Source organism: Eleginops maclovinus, chromosome 12 (genome assembly GCF_036324505.1).
Source record: "Eleginops maclovinus isolate JMC-PN-2008 ecotype Puerto Natales chromosome 12, JC_Emac_rtc_rv5, whole genome shotgun sequence".
In the NCBI taxonomy this organism is placed as follows: Eukaryota; Metazoa; Chordata; class Actinopteri; order Perciformes; family Eleginopidae; genus Eleginops; species Eleginops maclovinus.
The window spans coordinates 5,389,014-5,410,542 of record NC_086360.1 but is presented as its reverse complement, the minus strand read 5'-3'; the positions used below and the strand labels follow the sequence as shown (position 1 = coordinate 5,410,542).

The window sequence follows — 21,529 nt, the reverse complement described above, 5'->3', positions numbered from 1 at the left end:
CATTTAGTAGTCTCAGTCTAGTCATATATTTAGTGAAATATTTTTTGTCGTAAAACCAAATATGAAAATCTGGTGAGCCTAACCACAGATGTTGATCCAGGAAACTAACAAAGAACACATTAAAAAAAAACATCCATTCATCCATCTTTGACCGCTTATTTCCGGTTGGGTCCGGAGGAAGCAGTTCCAGCAGAAGGCCCCGAACTTCCCTTACTCTGGCCACATCAACCCGTTGTAATTGGGGATTTCCAAGGTGCTCCAAGGCCAACGTGGAGAAGTCATCCCCTCTGGCCCTAGTACTGCCCCCGGTCTCTTCCCAGCTGGACGTGCCACCTCCCTAGAGAGGCGCCCAGGTGGTATCCTTACCAGGTTCCTCAACCACCTGAACTGGCTCCATTCAATGCGAGGGAGCAGCGGTTCTACTCTGAGTCCCTCCCGGGGGACGGAACTTCTCACCCCATCCCTAAAGGAGATGCCCTGGAAAAAACCTCATTTTGGCTGCTTGTATCCGCAATCTTTGGTCATGAGTCATCCTTCCTGACCATAAGTGAGGGTATGAACGAAGATGGGCGGGTATATTGAGAGCTTTGCCTTCTGACTCAGCTCTTTTCAATACAAAAAAAAGGTAGAGGTAAAATTCATCATTCCTCTACCACTCTATAGCCCAATTCAGGTAAAACAACCACTAAGATTTACAGAGTTCAACCCACGCTGGGAAAAGAATGTAGATATGCTACAATATGGCATGCTAGCCCTTGCTATGCCCACAACTCCTCCCATGTAGCACTGGTATGCCAACAGCTGCCCAGCCATGACACTGCACATACAGGCCCCTGTTGACCTGCCAGCCTGGGGGACATTTAAACTTTAAAGGGCCAAACTGGACAGCTGGGTGTGCCCATGCTGTGTAGTAATGTGTGTGTGTGTGTGTGTGTGTGTGTGTGTGTGTGTGTGTGTGTGTGTGTGTGTGTGTGTGTGTGTGTGTGTGTGTGTGTGTGTGTGTGTGTGTGTGTGTGTGTGTGTGTGTGTGTGTGTGTGTGTGTGTCTGTGTGTGTGTCTCTGTGTGTTCGAGCTGTATGTGCCGTCTCAACCTCGTCCACTGGCTTCTAGACTCACCAGTCACACACAATGAGGACTAAAGGACCTTCTTTCCATCACATTTTTTTTTTATACTTTCACTAATTCTTTGCAGAAATAATTTCAGAGACAGAGGAACATCTGCAGCCAAGAGGATAATTCTATTTGAGTTGTGTTTGCTGTCCTTTCACCATGGGTGCATTTATTGCCAAGATGCTGCTTCCGACAGTCAGCAGCCTGGTGTTTCTGCCTACAGCCAGCGTGGCCGCCAAGAGGGGCTTCCACATGGAGGCCATGGTCTACTTCTTTACGATGTTCTTCACTGCGGTAAGCCTTTGGCTCTGTTTTCATGTGTGGATTGTGCTTCTTTAATTGTGGTGTTCATATTTCATACTCGTGAATTTTAGGATTGCATTTTCTACCATCTTAATCCAGTATAAAATATGTTTATCCATATCCTTCCTACTCAGTCATTGAATATATTTACAACTTTAAGGGGAAGCTAGTGTGCTGATCTTCAGATCAGGGGAGAGCTGGTTCGAGTCCCACTGCAGTAAGCATGTTGTTATGTCCCTGGGCAAGACACTTCACCCTAAATTGCTGCCTGTAGGGAGTGGCCACAGTATTGAATGTATGTAAGTTGCTATGGATAAAAGCATCTAATACGTGACATGTAATGTAAGTGACAAATTGTACAAAATATCTCATATTTCGCCGCTAATTAAACTCAGATATTCACTTTATTGCTAGAAAAATCAACTATTTGCTATTCCTCTAACTCCAAATATTTGGGCATTGCTAATTGCTTGTAGAAAAGAAACTAGAGAGAAGATTTGCAAGACTTAGAGCATAAGAAATTAAATTGAATTGCTATCCTGGCAAAATGTATACATTACATATTTCAATGGAAAATAAATTAATTTACTTTGCTGTTGAGAATTGGACTCTATGTAAAGGTTTTTCATTGATTTGTAATGTATTTAATAAACCATTTATCTCCTTGTATAAATATTTTTGAATTAAAAAAAGCATTGCATTTTTCAAATACTTGTATGGGTGTTTTATGACCATATACAAATAGAAAAAGTTGTTTGACATTTCATTTTCAAAGTTGCTGTACAGTGAATAACATTCAAATGTTCATTCAAATCTCCAAAGTAAAATGCAATAGCAGAGAGAAGAAGAAGATTATACCCCTAATCGTCCCACAGAGGGGAAACCCATCCTAGGGTTAGGAGCAGTGGCCATTCAGTTCCCAAGCCTAGACCCAATGGACTTTGCCACCACCGCTCTATATTAACCCTAATATTAACAATGTAACCTCTATTCATGTAAGCAAAATGTAAACCAAAACGATCTTTTAATCAAATGAGACTAATATTAATGTAATAATAATGTTTAATAATTATAATAATACACATGTGAACATGTTAATTGCAATTGTGTTATTACAGTGTAATTTTGAAATGTATAATATAATTGTAATAAAATCACTGATGGGCTTCAACCCTCAAACACTGTTTTCTGTTTAACTTGTCTGTCTCTTTGTAGATCTACCATGCTTGTGATGGACCAGGCCTCTCCATCCTCTGTTTCATGAGATACGATGTTCTGGAATATTTCAGTGTTTACGGCACCGCTCTCTCCATGTGGGTCACACTGATAGGTACGACTTTGTTAACAGTATTTTATTATCTTTTCTGCATGTATTTTCCTGAATCAATGTTGGAAATCATGACATGACCTTGAGAAGATACTTTTCAAACAAATACCACCAGTATTCTATTCCACAACTTTTTATTTCTTGAACTCCTCAAAAAATAATAAGTGTATTCTCGTCAACTACACTTCCAAGGCACAAGGTTAAAAAAAACAAAAAAACAGCTCTGCCGCAGCAGTTGTTGATAACACATGTTCTGTCTTTGAGTTCAGCTCACATGTGCTCACACTCACTTGCTCTCACTCTCTCATATGATCACGCACACACAGTAAGCCCATGTGGTTTTTGTAACAAGCCCTTTACATCCTGTGCTGTGGAAAGCCAAACTGGACAGCTGACTGTCATTCTATACTAAAAGTAATGGTATTGTGTATTACATTTAAAAAGGGCTTTTAACTAACTGGCAGGCCAGCATCCAGCATTTGGCTATACTATATAAATATACTAAATATATATTTGTATAAATTCCTCATAGAGTGGTGCAGGTATGACATATTTTTGTAGGCCGAGCCCGAAGTACAGACGAGTACAGCAGGGTCGCTCGACTTTAATGTCACGCCAACTTAATAACGCTAACTTGAAGCGTTTGTTTTAAGAGTTTGCAAGAGCGCAGGTACTTACACCAAAATGAAGCGTAGGGACATCAGTACACTAGCTAGGCTAATTATGTGTCATGGACTATAAGCTAGTTGTGGTCTCATTTGTATTCGTAAAAAAAAAGTAAATTCATCAAATTCAATCAAAGGTTGCATTAAATACTCTGCTCACCGCAACATACTCTGGATTCATACTCTGCGCACTGTTGGACTTTTCCTTTTGGTTATTCAAAGTTACTTTATTTGCCATACTATTTATTAAAACGTTTAGCTTGCTAACAAGCTTATATTTTCTCTAAATCCTTAAGTTAGCTATAGCCTATACCTAAAAAATCATATAGGCATATTGTTACAGGCTGGTGTTCACAAGAAAATGTAAACGCTCCAGAGTTCACTCGACAGCGGAGCCAAGTCCACCCCTTCACGTGTCTCACATGCAGTATATCTCTCTTTGTCCCAGCTCTGGGTGACTTTGATGAACCCCAGCGCTCCAGTGTTACTATGTTTGGAGTTTTGTCAATCGCTGTGAGGATCTATCAGGATCGCTGGGGCTACGGGATCTACTCTGGACCCATTGGATCTGCTGTATTTATCATCACTGTGAAATGGGTGAGTAGTTTTGGATTGACAGGGCATTGTTACAAGGCATACATTATGACCCAATTACTTCTCTGTCCTATCCACCAATTTTTTGTCTTCCCTTTTCTCCATTTCCTTCCTTTCTTTCATATCCAGCATTTTCTTCATTGACCTACTATTGTACTTTCTTTTATTGGCTTCTTATTCTCTTTGTACTTCCCCAATTCCATCTTGTCCTTGTACTTTGCTTTATCTCTACCCCTACTTATCTTCTTCTTCCCTTTGTAGCTTCTCTTTGCTCTTGCTGTCAACTCGATCATTTACATTTGAATTCTGTGTAATTCTAATCTGTAGCCAACATTATTCTGAACTACTGATGTTTCAGCTGCAGAAGATGAAGCAGTTGAGGGCAGTCTATCCGGAAAAGACAGTGTACACACAGCAGGTCGGCCCAGGATGCTGCTTCGGTGCTCTTGCTCTGATGCTGCGTTTCTACTTTGAGGTGAGTTTTGTCATTAAATTAAAATACTAACCCACAAAAAGAATTCCAATTTCATGGTAAAACAGTGAGATTGTTTCCTTCCATAATGATAAATTGCTTAATTATTTACATTGTTAACAGGATTTATTTTAGTAATCCATAAACCAATGGGAACAGCCCTTTGTTCCATAATCCAAAACACCAAGAGTCCGAAGCATGCCCTATTGGAACAAAAAACAATTTTTCCAAACGTCTGTAACTTAGAAAATAAACACTCATTGTTCCAATGGACCATTGATCAGGTGCATGGTTCATTATTATATACAATATTTGACTACTATGGCAAAGGGATAACACGCACTTCCCTACCTTTGATTAGTTAGTTTTGCAGGCCAGAAGTTAGCATCACAAGTTCTCCCTCGAAAAAAAGGAATTAGTTTATGATACTCACCACGTTCTGTTCAGCAGGATAATCTCCACATATTGACAGCACTTTGGGATTTTTGAAGTGTAAATGTAATTGGTAGAAATAAAAAGCCAACATAATGCTATAAACAAATAACATCACAACGTTGCCCATCACCACCATGCAAGCTAAAGGCAGTCTTGTGTCGGCCTGATAATGTTTAGTAGTTTCATTTAGCAACTTGTTAAGGAACTGCTGTTTCTATGATACATAGACGATTCGGACATTCATCAGTGGAGTGTTTACAAGCAAATCTCCTCAGGTTACGTTAACCACAAACCTTATTACAGGCGTCTTATCACAAACACGTTTAACATTTTTTCCTTTTTGAGAAGTGGGAACCAGAATTGGTCAAATGCAAAGTATTGTTTCAGGGTTTTAGGGCTCATTACTGCACCACTTGATTGATAGGTCTGTTTGGCTTAGACATAAGGAGTCCGATTGGTTATGATGATGGTAAGAATTTCCGGGTAAGTCAATTAAAGGCAGCGTAGATTGGGACATGCCTTTGTCCTCACTCTGCATAATAATTAGTCATGTGTTTCCGTTCGTTTCACAGAAAGTGTCATTTCTTTGGAACAATTGGTATTTACAACAATGGGTGTGTGCATTTGGGGTAACTTTTTATTTTGGACCAAAGTGCCTTCAGTACAATGGGAACTTTTTTGGGACTATTGGGATTTCAGAACATTGGCTCGGTCTTTAACCGTCGCATAAAGTTTTTAAAAAGGCTACTTGAAATGTCAGAAGTTGCGTATAAGCAGTTTTATTGTTTGTTCAAATATGTTGTTTTTTATTACAATTTAAGAAGCCATCAGACAGAGAAAAATGTACGCATCAATAAAAGAAATGACCCTGAATAATGTGGGCTGTATTCACTTCACTGCAGGAGTGGGACTACGCCTATGTCCACAGCTTCTACCATCTGTCTTTGGCTGTGTCTTTCATACTGCTGCTGCCAAAGAAGAACCGCTACGCAGGAACTGGACGAAATGCTGCCAAACTCAGCTTCTTTGGACTTTGCTGCTGCGTACGTTATATTTATTTGTTATAAATAAGAGAGAAGTGATAGGACTAACACAGTAGGTTGCATGAACTACATAGAAGGTAAAAGGTAATATCATTTAGGGGGTAAACGGACCCTCTAATAACAGAGCACCACTTATGTCGGTCAAACTCAGATATAATTTACCCTAATCCTGCTTCCTGCTTGTTCCATCTCCAGTCCATAACTCCTGGAACCTCGAAAGAGAAGAAGGACAAGCCGAAGAAGAAGTCTTCTCGGACCGTGTGGACAGTCCCTACTGAGAAGCTGTGGACAGGACGCTGTAGCACCCCTATCCTGCCTCTTTACAACCCCCCACCCTCAACACCTGTCAAAGGGACCAGCATCAGCAAGCTCAAAGAGATGAACGGCTGGAAGTGAACCCAAAAAACAGTCGATAGATGATGGTCGGCTATGAACGTGAAACAGGAAAAACACCAAATAACTGTCAGCCAAATTCTGATAAACTTGTATGTGGCTGGTAAGTTAATCTTCTTGAGCAGGAAACCAACCATCATGTGGACGTTCCTTTCTACTCCAAAAAATATGTTTTGCTGGTAGAATATTTAAGGGCAGAATGACTTTAGGCATCCACCAGCCACTGTAGCTATCAGGTAGCAAAGCAAAAGTAACTGGGGTAGTTATAAACTTTATAGTCAAGAACAAAAAGGCCTCTGGTGCTCTCAAAATCCAGATAAGAACCCAGTTTTCTGAAGCACTTGTCCAGAGCTGAGGACAGGCAGCGCGCTTTGAGAGAACACACACAGCAAGAACAGGGAGACGGTGGCTCAGACAAGCTAGTAAAACTGACTGGAAAATTTACGAGAAGAAGAAACAGGCAGATGGTTTATCTCTCCAAAATATATAAATTGTCTTTAGAAATGTTCCTCAGGGGAGACCTTTCGTCTGCTCGCCTGTGTCTGTCCGTCTACCCCTCCTCTTTCCCTTCCCCGTGTCTCTGATGGAAAGGAAGCACGCGGCTGAATTTGTATATGAGAATTACAACACTGTAAAGCACATTTGACCGTTTTTATATGACCTCGAGGTGCCAAATGTGTCATGTGGAGCATCAGACATGGTAGGGAGGGGAAGCAGCAGCCCAGATGTCAGTCTGTATCCCGACTGAAGCCTCTTGATGTGTTTCTGGATCAGCAGGTGAACGTCTCTGTCTGTTCACTCTGGTTCACTGACGGCTCACTTTTGGCCATGACCTATGTCCCCAATGTGCACTGTTTATACTTTGTTATACTTCTTTTTATCAATACAATATATTGTTATTTATTGCAGAAGATTGTATCTTCAATATAGAGTTTGTGATAATTTTGTAATAGAAAATAAAGTGAAATGTTGTGACCCTGTTTTTAAAGGTCACCTATTATGCAAAATGCACAGTTTTTTGGGTCTCTTATACAAAGATATGTGTCCCCGCCCGGCGTGTAAGGAGACTCACAAAGTGTCAGAAAATACAACCCTCTCTCTTTTCCTCCTTAACCACATCTCTGAAAACAGGCTTTACATTGAACTCCTTGCAACATCCCGCCATCGTCCCAACCTATTGTCCCCCACATACAGTCGGCTAGATGAATCGCCCCCATAGCATCCGTGTTTTTTGCCGTCTCTTACAAACAAGATGACTAAGGCAGTCAAAAGTTGTGCTGTTTGTTGGCTGCAACAATCCGGACAAGGCACTGCATGCAATGCCATCTTCCGAAAATGACTAGAATCAGTGGCTAGAATCAGTGGCTAGAATCAGTGGCTAGACTCAGTGGCGGCTGGTGGAGTTTTCTCCAGGGGGGGCTATAACTCCAAAATGTATTAAAAAATAAATAAAGCATGCATACATGTACTAAGGTATCAAACAAGTGTATTTACATAAATGAACACAACAAAAACAACATTATAGATAGATAGATAGATAGATAGATAGATAGATAGAAGTGCAAAGAGAAACAAGTGCGATATATAGAGTATGTACAGTATGCAGTTAAGAGTGATTATGTAAAGATAAGGGCAGTATAAAGAGGTGGGAATAATTGGCATAGTATAAACAGATGTAGTATGAACAAATATACAGATGTGCTATATTACTATACAGATGGCCAATATACATATATAATAAATATCTATCTATCTCTATATCTATCTCTCTATCTATCTCTAGATATATCTCTAAATTAGCGTCCATTCTTACCTTCAATGTCGTGGATAAAACCTTCGATCCAGTTACTGTATCCTTTAATTAACACCGCCCGGGGGATGTTGCAGTCGGTACTGGCCCACTGCTCCACATTTTGAATTGTTAATTCTGGCAAACAAGAAAGGTTGGTGGTCCACACTGGAGTTTCCATTGCTGGTGCTGCTGAATCTTCCATAGATCGTATGCGTCGGAGTCAAACTTCCGGGTTTGTGTACCCCTCAGCCTCGTTCGAGTTTCAAAATGGCCGCCAGGTGAATAAGGCGAATGGGCAAAGATTCCTGCGCCCCAGGGCGGAAATACGTCACCAATCAGACAATGTCAACGAACGAAACAATTTTACTCATCATTAACTATGAAACATTTATCTTGCACATGTAAAAAAATATACATATATTTCGAAATATTTTTATTTTATTATTTCATTTTTATTTCATTTTTTTATGTCTTATTCAAGGAAATGTGGTGAGAGGTGAGTGGTGGGGCAGCGTCCTCTATTGGCCAGCCGCCACTGGCTAGACTTCCTTTTCAACTGGAATGTGCCAGAAGACATCGGCAAATGTCTGATTGTTTGTTCGAAAACATTTTACCACGGACATGTTTATTAACTTATGTCAAGCCAAAAGTGGATAATAATCCAAATATTAATGGAACGGAACAGATTACAGATGTACCGTTGCAAGCATCGTCTTAACACACACCGAGTTAACGTAAAATAAATTGTGAAACAAGCATTGTAAACTACAAACATCCTGCTGCAACCGAAATGTTTACACTTCCACCGAGACTTCGTCTTCTTCGGTGTCAGATTCAGCATCATCTTCATAATAGGCTTGAACAGCTGCATTTGTGTGGGCAGACATGTTTCCTCTTCTCCTCTCGTATTCACCGTAAACATGGTTACAAGATGCTCCGGCTGGCTGGCCTTGCCGGGGAGGCAGAGAGTCGGAATACTTTCACAGAGGGGCGTGGCCAGCAGCAGCTCATTTGCATTTAAAGGTACAGACACAGAATCAGAAATTCAAAAAACAGGGCTGAAACAGAGGGAAATGATCTGTTTGGTATTTTGAGCAAAACACTTCAGGGACATGTTTTTTTATATATCTGTGACCTTTAATATATGCCTTAAAAACAGTATAATAGGAGACATTTAAAGTCTTTAGGAACAGGACGACATTTTGAAAACCTCAACCATCCATTGCAGAATCCAACTATACCAAAACCCTGACTGGCAAATACTTCAAGGTTCAATCCAGTTTAGCAACACTAATCCAATCCCATACTTGCATATCTCATTCCTTTTACTTCAAGATGACAAGGAGTTGTGCGTCTACACACGTCACCTGCCGCAAACACTACCCAAAGACTACAAACGTGTTCTGCTTCTCTCAGACAAAACAGTCTCCGCCCAAAACTCGGATCAAACTCCCATCCACCAGGGACACTTTTTGAGCCGCTGCCAAGCCGTCAGCTTCTGTGCCCAGAGAAAGGTGTTTTTGTCTGGGCTCTGAAACTTGGCTGGCTGGGCCATCTGCACCACCCGGCTGGCTGCCTCACAGCCCTGACAGAGCGGTTACCTGAGCCTTTTATTGCACAAGTGTTACAACACTTTTCAGCTCCTTTATGACCACTGTCTATCCCACACCACTTTGCTGAGGGGCTGAAGCCCACACACATTTAGAACTGGATTACTATACATGTGAAGACTTTCTTCTGTCTGTAATCCCTTACGTTCACTTTACACTCATTCAAATCGTTAACCAATCGACTCCTTATCTTGACAATACATTTGTTGTCTGTTTTAAGGAAATGCTAATTGTCTTAAATGTTTAGGGTTACGAGGATCAACTGACCCTTACAACCTACGGTCCTCACAAGAACAGGATCACAAACCCCCCACACACACAGACACACACGCACACGCACGCACACACACACACACACACACACACACACACACACACACACACACACACACACACACACACACACACACACACACACACACACACACACACACACACACACACTAATGTCTGAGGGTCTGAACCCAGGCTTGTCTGCTGCAGGTCGTATGGGGCAGCTACAGTGTTAACACATTAAGCGATGATTGACACAAGTTTTAGCGAGGTCGTCTCGTTCGTGGTTGTCTGCACCCACATTCCACAGCAGCGTGGAATTTCAGTGGGGAATTGGGATATAATAAAGAAATATATCTGAACAAATAAAAAAATCTGACTTCTACAGCAGAAAAGAGCTCAAATATTCCTTGTATTCAGAGAAGTTTAAGAGAAAATATGCTGTCAATTTTCCCTGGAGTCAAATAAACACCAAATTGCGTGACATTCATGAACTGACTGCAACAAACACTGTTATGTACAGTATGTGGTGAGATTTATTTTGGTTAGAAAGTAGCAAGTGTGCCACAGGTCCTTTCTCTGTGTGTCTGCTGTTGCCACAGCTGTTGTTAATGCAGTGGGGTCAGCTGACTCTCAGGGAACACCACAGAAAGGCAGCCACAACACATCTTCACTGCTGATCCTGACTACTCATGACACAAGCACATTCATTATTATTGCCTCACAACTGAGCAAAGGGCCTTAGTTAGGGCCACTGTAAAGAAATTATAACACGAAATCTTGCCAAGTATATTTGTCTTATATGTAGTTGGAATATGTCTTTACACTTGATATAAGACCTCATAACTCAAGAAGTAACAATGCTTATTTTCAGTTGTATCTCAGATGAAACATTTTTTCTATTTTTTAAATTGTTTTATTTGAAAATCACCAACATCTGAACACAGAAAACGTTGAGCATTTCTGACTCATGATTTCCTGATTCTGGTCAAATATAGTTCACAATAACTTTCCCCAGCTAATTACAACATATGATTTATCCAAATATCCCAACTTATTTCAAGAAATGCAACCAAGCCAATTTTCACATGTTCTATTGGCAGATTTGTTTTAATTATTACAAGCCCAAACAGCTTGTTTTCATTACGTATTTTGACATGTTATTGGAGCAGCATTTTGTCCATTTTTCTTAATGGAATAAAGAAGATAAGCTTGTCTTGGTTTCTGTTTAGCAGTTTGTATTGCGTTATATTACCATATATTATCAGGGTTGCCTCTTGTTGCATTCAAAAACCAGTCAATCTATTGTTAGAGATCTTGTTATGCTTCAATTCTCCTAAATCCCTGCCTACGCGGTTTCATGTACCTACCCTAACCTACATGATCATACCCTCTCCCTGCTTAGCATTTTTGGAGCTTTCATCAACATCCATGGCTAAGAGCTAAAGGGGAACCATAGGGCGGGAGTTCAGCATCTTTGACAACACCATCAGTGGGGAGTCATTAGCAGGAACCGCGGTTTAAGTGCAGCGCAGAGCGTTGAGCTAGCAACAAACAGATTTCAGTTAGCTAAGTAGATTCCAAAAAAGCACGGCTCACTTTCCCATAATGCACAGCCAACTAACTGCTCATTTACTAGGCAGTTCTCGTGGTAAAAGGTATTTACTTTTTATTTGTTTAGGGACAAGTATGTAGCATAAACCAATGCCACACACCACAACATTTATAGCCTAAACTAATTTGCAATACCAGCCTCTAGTTGGGCCTCTTAATTACATAAAACTTAACAACAAATACACAATAGTCTATACAAAAACACAAAGATGAAAAAAAAGAAAGAGAAACAAAAGGAGGAAATTAAGAAAAGACAATTAGTGAAACAGAGTATGTTTTGGAATTCGTCTTTGTTCATGTCATTCTGTGCGGTGGTTTAGCAGTGAGGTGTGCAGACTGGAGTGCCAACGGTGAACAGGCCAACCATAGACCATAGCATTATCACTCATTCAGTATGATCTTGAGTGATAATGTCAACTATATTATCACATTTCTCACCGTCCCAAAGAAAAAAATATAGAAATATATACATTTATGTGTATAAACCTACATACACACAAAACAACACAACAATAAATACATGCAAATATTAATAGATATGAATCATTAGTTTTTGTTTCTTGAAATTAATCAAATATTTAGATGTAATGTCCTGTATAAAACAAGAATATACCAGTCAAACACAGTGAGATCAGCCTGAGAAATGCCATTATGCTAAAAGTGTGCCTCTGCCGCTCTCTTTTGGACTGCCGTGTGTAATTACACGTTAAAGAATGATTCCACAGCGTTTCTAGAAAAGGGTTGCCACTGTTTATTTAGAGTTTGAGGTCTAAGTCGTTTAAAGTCTTTATAGTTTATGGTTTATATGTGTGTTTATTTAATGTGTTCAATGATTTCAATTTAATGTTTAATTAGAGTTTTGATTTGCTCTAAAGAAATACAGTACTCAAACGACTGATAAAACAACATTTATTCCTGGTATTTTCTGTACCCAGAGTCATTTTACTATGACTTCTGAGACTTGTTTTTCTGACGACACCCTGGTGTGTCTTTGGGCAGACTGTGCGGCACAGCTGGATGGTCCTGGAGAAATTACTGGAAGACTTCCGTAACCTGCCACAACAGACACAGAAGAAATGCTGTAGTTAAGCAAAAGGCCATACTGTTTGCTGAATCTTTGCACTGTTTAAAACCTCAATGTTTTTACAGAGAACTATACTTCCTTATGTTTTGGTTCATTTTTAGTTGGGTATGATTGCTTAGTTTTTAGCACAGTTGGTTTTTGAAATACATGAATTCAATTTCTACGGGTAAACCCATATTTCAATGTAAATATTGCTATATTTTTTATGTCATTATAGTTATCTTATAATAGTTATGTATCACTGTCCCACTTTTATTTTTATGTATGGATAGGTATGCACTATAACACCATGTGAAATTACTCGTATGTGTTAACCTACTTGGAAAAAAACCTGTTTCTGTTTCTGATTGTGATGTACCTTGTGTTCAGGTGATTTTTCTTTTGAAAGAGTCTTGAATTCATATTTCATTTCAGGTTATGCACATCAGTTCCTCTAAAGTAAATGAGTATTTTATCTAAATACACTGTGAATACTTGTGCTTTTTACTTCATTACCTGCAGAATGTTCTTCACAGTTATTTGCAGCTCCTGCATGTTAACACTCAGCTCCTTTCCTGCTTCAGGCAGGTCTTTTGACGAACTCGCTGTGTTCTCATTGGTCAGAGTCATCTTTGGGAGCTGCTCACTCAGTCTGAGAGAACATTACAAAGCAAAAAACACTTGTGAAATATATTAATGGTAACATGCCCAAAAGAGTGGTGCAGGAATGAGTCCTTAAACCCAGAAATGGGAGAGCATTTTAGCAGTGACAGTTTCCTCGTCTCAAGGTCAATATATTTTTTTTAATAGTATCTGTGGTTAACGCAAGCATGAGAGATTTACATATTTTATTCTACAACATAAAATACAAATGTTTGTAAGTTAAGATAAGACAAGATAAGATAAAATGTACCTTTATTAATCTCTGTGGAGAATTCAGGAGTTTAAGCAGCAACAGAGTCAGAAAGAAAAACAGTACAGATTCACAGAAGGATAATAAAGTACCAAGAAATAGGAGTAGTGGGAAAAAATAGTGAAAAGGCAAGAAAAAGTAGAAACAAAGGAGAGCTGCTAAAACAGGCTGCCACTCACGGCGGCGCCAAGAACAAATTAGTAAATACCCCACCTGTAAATGTCCGAAGTTTCTTTGTTTCCTAAAAACAGTCGTTTGACGTTAATGTAGTTTGTTTTTAACCTAGCATTAGCTTTTTACCTCTGGGACTTATGCTTTAAGAATAAAAAAGTGGTGGTAATATGTGGAGATTATCCTGCAGAACAAACCAAGTTAGTATCATTAACATGTGTTTAGTTCTTTTTATGCAACAAACAAAAATCCCAATGGAAAAATCCCATAGGTTTTTCTTGAAGGAGCCCTAGTGTTTCTAACTTCCTTGTCGGTCTACAAAAATATGTTATCATTGCACCGCTATTTTTGGAAAAAACAAGTAATATAGTAGTTGAATCGATAAGTTTTGACAATGAGTGTCCTTAGTAACGTTTCATTTATTCCAGTCAAGAGAATTAGTAAGGGTGCAGCTGATATGGCACCAGCAAAAAATGGGTTACTGAATCTTGGAGGGAGGAAAGATATATAAGTTCTTTGTTACATGTAGCTGCACGAGGTGTGTACTAATCAGACATCTTGTGAATGTTTGTGGTTCTCACTGTTGTTGATCAGAGGATGAGAAGTAGGCCTTGATGGTGTCCATCAGCTCACCACTGATCCTTTCTCCTGCTGGACTGGACAACACATCCGACTCACTGCAGCTGGGGAAGAGGTTCATGAGCATAGGAGGCACCTGCAAAAATCGACAGACAAACACACACAATTTACTGCTTTATACTCCCAAGTTTTATGAACACATATTAATACAGTGGTGCAGAGATGAATCCTTAAACCTGGAAATGAGTAAGACTTTCTGTTGTTTTGTGTGTATTTGTTTTGATGCAAATTGGTCTTTGATTAAAAGAAGCTTCAAAGATGTTCATTTTTTGTTTCACGGCATGACATATGTCGGAAAATACCGTACTTCTAAATGTTTAAAGCTTCTATGTGTATTATAGAGAGTGGGTGCTAAAAAGTGACAAAATGGGACTACTAAACGCCATCATGCCGAATATTAGCCACCTTTAGCTATGGGTGGTGATGTGATGTGATGTGCTTCATGTGACTGTGAGGTCTTTGCTTTTTAGCCTAAGGTTAGCTGTTTTGCACCTGGTGATTGCATTTACACTTCAAAACTCATAAAATTGTTTTTAGAAATGGAGGCGTTTCAGGCAGGGGTGGGGGGTGTGTGGGAGAGAAAATCACTCTGGAGGGAACACAAGGATTTGAGCCTTTGCAGACCACTTACATGCACAAAAACCAATGTAAGACTATACAGGAAAGGGAGAACCCCAAGAAGCATAATAAGCCCCCTTTACATTTCTGAAGAAGGAAAAAAAACCTTTCAAAATATTGTCAAAATATAATTTTCGAGGCCCGCTGCAGTGACTACCAAGGGTTTGAACACCCATGCTTTCGTACAGTGGTTCCAAATCTTCTTTTTCTCGTGTCCCCCTTGGGGTGGTCGTCATTCTATAAGCACCCCCTTGCTCATCTATGATGATTCGCCATTTTTTTCTTCTGCTAAATCCGTTGTAATCACATTTAACCCAACTGCTCCATAGATGAATAATCACTTGTCTCACCCTTCATTGCATTTAATGCATTTAAACCTGACATTTACACTTATTAAATAAATACAAATAATATTAAGAATCAATTCCGTGAGCAGGAAACCAGGCCAATGAAAAGAGATTTTAAATGTTTTTGTGTGGAAATATATTGAAATCTGTCATCCCCTGCAATACCCTGAAGTACAACTAGGGGTCCCCGTACCCCTGGCTGGGAACCACCGCTTTAGTAGACCAGCAAAGAAAAATATGGGTGTCTTGTAAGAGTGAATCTGTAGGAGGAAGTTCTGACCTCCTCATTGTTGGGATCCAGGATCAGCATGCAGACGAAGTCCTCTCTGGCTTCCTTCAAGTTATGGAGCTTCCGGGAAGCTTTGGATCTGTTCTCATAGTAATGACCCGCAGTGGGGTTGTACTGGATGGCCAGAGAAAACATTTCAGCTGCCTCTTGGAAGCACCTGAAAATGCAGACACTCTCAAATCAAACATTTAAACAAGATTTGATTTCATGTGTGTGGTAAATATGTGTTCTTCTGACCCGTCCTGGAAGCAGAAGGAGCCCAGGGTGTTGTGGAGGACAGCAAGGCGCAGCCGGACAGCAGGGTCATCGGGCCGCATCATTTCCTCCGCCTGCTGGTAGTCAGCCAGAGCAAAACTCCACTCACCCTGCTTAAAGAAACAATCTGACACACACATACACATACATATTAAAACAAATGAAAGGATCCTTACAAGCAATGTGAACATTAGGTTCACACTATTCTGCAATGGAACAGATCAGGTGTGCCAACAGGTCAGATTTGAATCAATTTATTCCTGTTTTAATATCCAGATCAGCTGCTTCTGAGGATCTCTATCTATTCTGCACTAGAGTATCAAGAAGATTAAATGCTAAAGGTTCATTCAACAAGCAGGTAAAGATTAAAGTGATCCTATTGTGCTTTTGGAGTTTTCCCTTTCCTGTAGTGTGTTCAGCTCTAATCACATCAGAGCCAGTCAGCTAACCAATCAGGGCAGACTTGGCTCTGGTTTGAGACAGAGGGGGAAAAGAGGCACTGCAGTACAGGCAGTATGATAATAATAAAGAGCTTTGAACATTAAAGTATGGAGACATGTCCCAGTAGAGACACTAAATACTAATATGAACCTGAACATTTGCGTAATTTGTCCTCCTTAAAAATAAATTAAATTTTAAGTAAATGCATGTGTGTTTTATATCATAATGCTTGGTGTAGCTTAAGTTTAGCTTGAGAGGGACACTTGTCCCTCACGTGTTAATTATAAGTAGTGATCAGGTTCACCAATTATTTGATTTATTTGTGGCTTTTAAACCTCACAGTTTACCCTAACCCTCAAAGAAATTTCAATGTAAAAAATAGAGACAGAGATACACACACACACACACACACACACACACACACACACACGACATAAGTGTCCCGAGCCTCACCTCCTCGGTTCAGGTACAGGCCCCCCTGGCCCTTTTCCTCCTCGATGGCCTTGTTGAGGAGCAGCGTGGCCTCGGCGTAGAGGCCTCTTTTGAAGCACTCAACAGCAAAATCATTATAGGTAAGAACTAGCTGAAACTGCACCTCCTCCTCAACAGAGCCACGTTCATCCTTCCTCTCTGCAGCCTCTGCCTCACCCCCGATCTCCTCCTCCTCCTCCTTCCACAGCTCTACAGCCTGGACCAGATCCTCGATGGCTGCTGTGAAATCCTTCAGGCGGCGGTACACAATCCCTCTGATGGAGACACAGAATATATTTAATGGAAATGAATGTAATCAAATAAAACAGTATTCAATTTAGCTCTGCTGGATGGAATTTAAATAAAATGTAAAAATGTAATAATAAAATAACTGATTGTAACCTCAACAAATGTACTGCAGAAGTTGGTTCATAAATATAACAACATATTTATTTAAATAATATGGTTATTTAGCTATTGTGTTTGTGATGTCAAAGCAGTGTGTGTGTACAGCTTTCCCCACTCTTATTTTTTATAGTGACTCTTATCACTCTTTCTTGAAGCCTGTCACAGTGTTTCATTTTGTTCAGAGTCTCCACCTGAAAAGGTAGAGTTGTGCGTCCTCTGGGGAGTTCTCCAGAGCAATATTGATCATGCAGCAGGCTTCAGCCAGCTGGCCAGACAGAGATCTGTCGACGGCTTCTTTTCTGGCCTGTTCGCTGGCCTCCTGCAGCTGCAGCAGCAGGGCACCGGCTGCTGGACTCTTAGGATCCAACGCCAGTGCTGACTTCACAGCTCTATAACATTGCATTGTCTAGACAGAAGAGAATATCAAATTTGGTTTTGTGTTTAAAGTAGTAGCTGTATATCGAAGATTCTATACAAAGTTCCCCCAATACAAGTTTCTTTAACCCCATCACTCTGTACAAAGTAATCCCCCTACCTAAATATATATAGACAATAATTTACTATTATGATGTATGCAAGATTTCTTTATTTACTGCTCTATCTTCTTTGAAAAGGCTTTGGATTTTATTTTTTTCCTTTGTTGCAGTGCTGCTGGCCCTGACATTTCCCTGTAAGGGATCAATAAAGTAAATCTTCTTCTTCTTCTTCATACAAAGGGCAGATGAACTAGTTTGGCACAAGACATTTTTTTAAAGGGATGTAAGCAGGGGTCGTGTATGACCAGGTGGTGCAGAGGATAAGCCAATGTGTTAAGCCACTGAGGTGCCGCTTTAAAGGTCTCCTATTATCCTATATTTGAACAATATAATGTAGGGCCATATCTATACTAAACATGTGTGTGAAGTGTTTTGCTCAAAATACCAAACAGATCACCCATTGTAGCATGCCTCATCCCCCTCTATTTCAGCCCTCTTCCTCACATCTGTTTATAGTACACACATATATATTATACAGATCTGCCATACATATCTGTTTATAGTACACATATCTATATATTATACATATCTGCCATATACATCTGCTATACATAATATATGCATCTGCCCATACCTCCTCATTCAACAGTGTAAAGTGTATTTAAATACTTTCAATGTATTCCACATATGTATATATTTCACATCCTCAAATCTTTATTGTTGTTATTGTAAATATTCTTCTCTCTTTTTGCACTATTTTATTTATCTTATTGGCACCATGTATGTGGAGTTGTTGGAGGAGCACGCGACATAAGATTTTCATTGCCAACATATACGTTGTATCTGCTGTGCATATGACAAATAAAACCTTGAAACCTTGAAACCTTGAAAATGCTGATTCTGTCACTGTCTCTTTAAATTTGAGCTGAGCTGAAGCTGGCCACGTCCCTTTGCAGCGTCATGCAGCTCGCTCTCCTCTGTGAAAGGGTTCTACCGGGAGATACTCAGCTAAACGCTTCCGTGATTAAACGCCATATTATGTTCCAAACCACATCCAGCATTATTTCTGAAACACTTCTCAATGTTTACCACTAGAACAGAGACATTATATGTATTATATAAACAACAACTCTAATCCCTCCTGCAGACATCCTGCTGAATACACAGACACACAGAGGTACTGCCGGGGGGATTCAGCTCGCTGACTGTATATTGCAAACGATAGGCGTCACGAGACTGTCACGTGGCCAGCCCACATTTCGGTTGCGACGTCATCACTGAAGCAAATCTGGATCAGCTCGTTTGTATCCCTGTTTTTAACCTCATAATCTGTTTTTACTGCAAGTCCAGGCGCGGTCTTTGCATAGAGGCATAGGTAGGCAACCGCCTTGGGCCCCGCCATCTGTAGGGCCCCCCCTGACTGGGAGCTGTAAACTTCCCATAGGCCTACAGCTGGTAATTGTGGCCCTTTGCACAGTAATTCACAAATAAATGGCGATTTTTATAAATGGTGATTTTTGTATGTTTAAATTGGAAACAAGAACAACAAAATAAATTACAAAGAAATACAGATTCCGTGCACACCCCCTCTATTTCGCGTTAAAATGGAATATTCCATCCATGCATGCCATGTGCGCTAGACGACAGTTCAAAAACATTCGCTATGTTCTCACACAACATGCCTGCGCATGTATGCGCAACTCAAATGAGCACAGTGCGAAAGGACGCATTGTGATTGAGCAGTGCTGCGCACATATGCGCAATGGGTGCTACCGCGAACGCGCTCCTTGTGAAAGACGGAAGCGAGGTGAAATGAAGTGTTGTGACTCGTGAGCAAAGCCGTGAACTTCTAGAATATTTAGCAACATGAAGCGCCACTACCCAAGTGGCGCTACAAAAAGGAAAACAAAGGGAGAGGCTAAATTAAAAACAGAGTCTCTTCGAAAACTGACAAGCTTTTTTAAAAGCGTGACAACACCGACCCGAATGTTTTGGTGGAGGAGGAGGTGCCGCAGGCTCCGGCTGTTGATCCAACAGCAGGAGGAGAGGAGCTTAACCCATCGTGCTTGTGCACTGATGACAACAGCAAAGATGAGGAAAATGCCGTGGAGGATGCGGTGAGTAGGCCTACTGCTGCCGTTTCTGATTCTGACCACCCAGAAGAAAGTGATGCTCTTGGTGATGACCCGGGGTTGTGGCCCACAGTAGTCAATGACAGAGAACGGTGCGAATTGGTTAAAAGAGGGCCTGTGCAGCAACAATCAGAATTCCCCAAAAATGCAAAGGGTCGGCGGTTCACAACTGCGAACTACCATGCAGATGAAAAATGGAGAAAGGATAAGTAGGACGTGGCTAGTGTACAGCAAGGCTAAGGACGCAGCCAAATGTTTTTGTTGCCAACTTTTTGGCAAGGGAGATACACAGCTTAGCTCCACCAACGGTTTTAATCACTGGAATAATCTCCAGGTTCACCTCAAGCAGCACTAGAGGTCTGCTGCACATGTGAAGAATATGGGTGCCTGGCACACACTAAATGCACGCCTTCAAAGTGGCTCAGCTATAGATCAGGAGGCACAGAATCTCATGACAGCTGAAGTCATTAGATGCAGAGAAGTGATGAAAAGATTGCTTGCAATTGTTTGCCATCTTGCTCAGTATAATCTGGCATTTAGAGGGCACAGGGAGAAGTTATTCGAGCATGGGAATGGAAATTTCCTGGGGCAAGTACAGTTAATGGCCAAATTTGACCCTGTGATGAAGGAGCATCTCTGGAAACTGAAAGCGAAACAGATTGCTGATACCTACCTGAGCAAACGCATACAGAATGAATTGATATGCCTTGTCGCCCAGTGCACCACTGATGCCTTAGTGGAGCGTGTCAGGAGGGCCAAATACTATGCAGTCATCATGGACTGCACTCCAGATGTAAGCCACAATGAGCAGCTATCAGTGCTGCTGCGAATTGTCAACTGTGAGCTCACAAAGGGAGTTTCTATCCATGAGCACTTCATGGGATTTCTTGTGGCAGATGACACCACTGGCCAAGGTCTTCTGCAGCTGTTTCTAGGACACCTGGAAAGATTGGGGTTGGACCTCTCCAACTGCCGAGGCCAGTCTTACGATAATGGCAGTAACATGCAAGGCAAAACACAGGGTGTCCAGGCGAGGATGTTGGAACTCAACCCCAAAGCACTGTGTGTGCCATGTGGCAGCCACACCTTAAACTTGGTGGTGGGGGATGCTGCAAAGTCCTCAACCATTTCTCTGGGATACTTTGGCACACTACAAAGGCTGTACACTTTGTTTAGTGGCTCTGTTCAGCGTTGGACCATCCTTCAGGAGCATGTGAAAGCTTTCTCAGTCAAGGCCTTGTCCACTACAAGATGGGAGTGCCGGGTGGATGCTGTCAAGGCTGTGCGCTACCAACTCCCAGAGATCGTTGATGCGTTGACAGCTGTGCACAAGCATGCAACATTGAAGAAAGATCCAGAATGCGCCTCCACTGCTGACAGCCTCAAGGAGAACATGATGAAGTGGTCATTCATGGTGAGCACCTTTGTTTGGTACGACGTGTTATACCACATAAACCGTGTCAGTAAAATCTTGCAGAGCCCCAGTGTGTCTATTGAGACACTAAGGAGAGAGGTCATGGCAGTGGCAGACTATCTGGAAGAATACAGGGAGTGTGGCTTTAATTCTGCACAAACAGATGCCAGGGAAGTGGCAGAAAAGATGGAGGTGGAGATGAGCTGGCCTGTTGTGCGACAGAGAAAAAGGAAGAGGCAGTTTGATTATGAGGGAAGAGAT

General features: G+C 40.9%; 3 protein-coding genes across 3 annotated transcripts in view; 2 read left to right on the top strand and 1 right to left on the bottom strand.

Annotated features, from left to right (window-relative positions):
• The first annotated feature begins 1,269 nt into the window (after positions 1 to 1,269).
• Positions 1,270 to 7,228, top strand: mymk (myomaker, myoblast fusion factor). Its single transcript, XM_063898135.1, has 6 exons — positions 1,270 to 1,404; positions 2,629 to 2,743; positions 3,854 to 4,002; positions 4,358 to 4,474; positions 5,809 to 5,949; positions 6,145 to 7,228. Exons 1-6 carry the CDS (start codon positions 1,270 to 1,272, stop codon positions 6,343 to 6,345), a joined length of 858 nt encoding a protein of 285 aa, XP_063754205.1. The 3' UTR covers positions 6,346 to 7,228.
• Positions 7,229 to 12,546: 5,318 nt separating this feature from the next.
• The window catches only part of LOC134874107 (tetratricopeptide repeat protein 16), a 15,092-nt gene continuing 6,109 nt past the window's right edge, over positions 12,547 to 21,529 (bottom strand). The window contains exons 7-13 of the mRNA XM_063898111.1: positions 17,438 to 17,652; positions 16,821 to 17,113; positions 15,909 to 16,053; positions 15,663 to 15,828; positions 14,360 to 14,493; positions 13,211 to 13,346; positions 12,547 to 12,684 (exon numbers count right to left, since the gene is read on the bottom strand). Of these exons, the coding sequence (XP_063754181.1) occupies positions 12,664 to 12,684; positions 13,211 to 13,346; positions 14,360 to 14,493; positions 15,663 to 15,828; positions 15,909 to 16,053; positions 16,821 to 17,113; positions 17,438 to 17,652 (1,110 nt within the window). The 3' untranslated portion in view covers positions 12,547 to 12,663. The remainder of the gene's footprint in view (positions 12,685 to 13,210; positions 13,347 to 14,359; positions 14,494 to 15,662; positions 15,829 to 15,908; positions 16,054 to 16,820; positions 17,114 to 17,437; positions 17,653 to 21,529) is intronic.
• Positions 20,626 to 21,529, top strand: part of LOC134873941 (zinc finger MYM-type protein 1-like) — a 2,175-nt gene continuing 1,271 nt past the window's right edge. The window contains exon 1 of the mRNA XM_063897859.1: positions 20,626 to 21,268. Within this exon, the coding sequence (XP_063753929.1) occupies positions 20,630 to 21,268 (639 nt within the window). The 5' untranslated portion in view covers positions 20,626 to 20,629. The remainder of the gene's footprint in view (positions 21,269 to 21,529) is intronic.

What these genes read in the sequence shown, in the direction of transcription:
- mymk (XM_063898135.1), top strand. Translation starts at nt 1,270, where the DNA reads ATGGGTGCATTTATTGCCAAGATGCTGCTTCCGACAGTCAGCAGCCTG. An exon ending in TTACGATGTTCTTCACTGCG is followed by an intron (nt 1,405 to 2,628) that starts GTAAGCCTTTGG and finishes GTCTCTTTGTAG; the next exon opens with ATCTACCATGCTTGTGATGG. An exon ending in TTATCATCACTGTGAAATGG is followed by an intron (nt 4,003 to 4,357) that starts GTGAGTAGTTTT and finishes CTGATGTTTCAG; the next exon opens with CTGCAGAAGATGAAGCAGTT.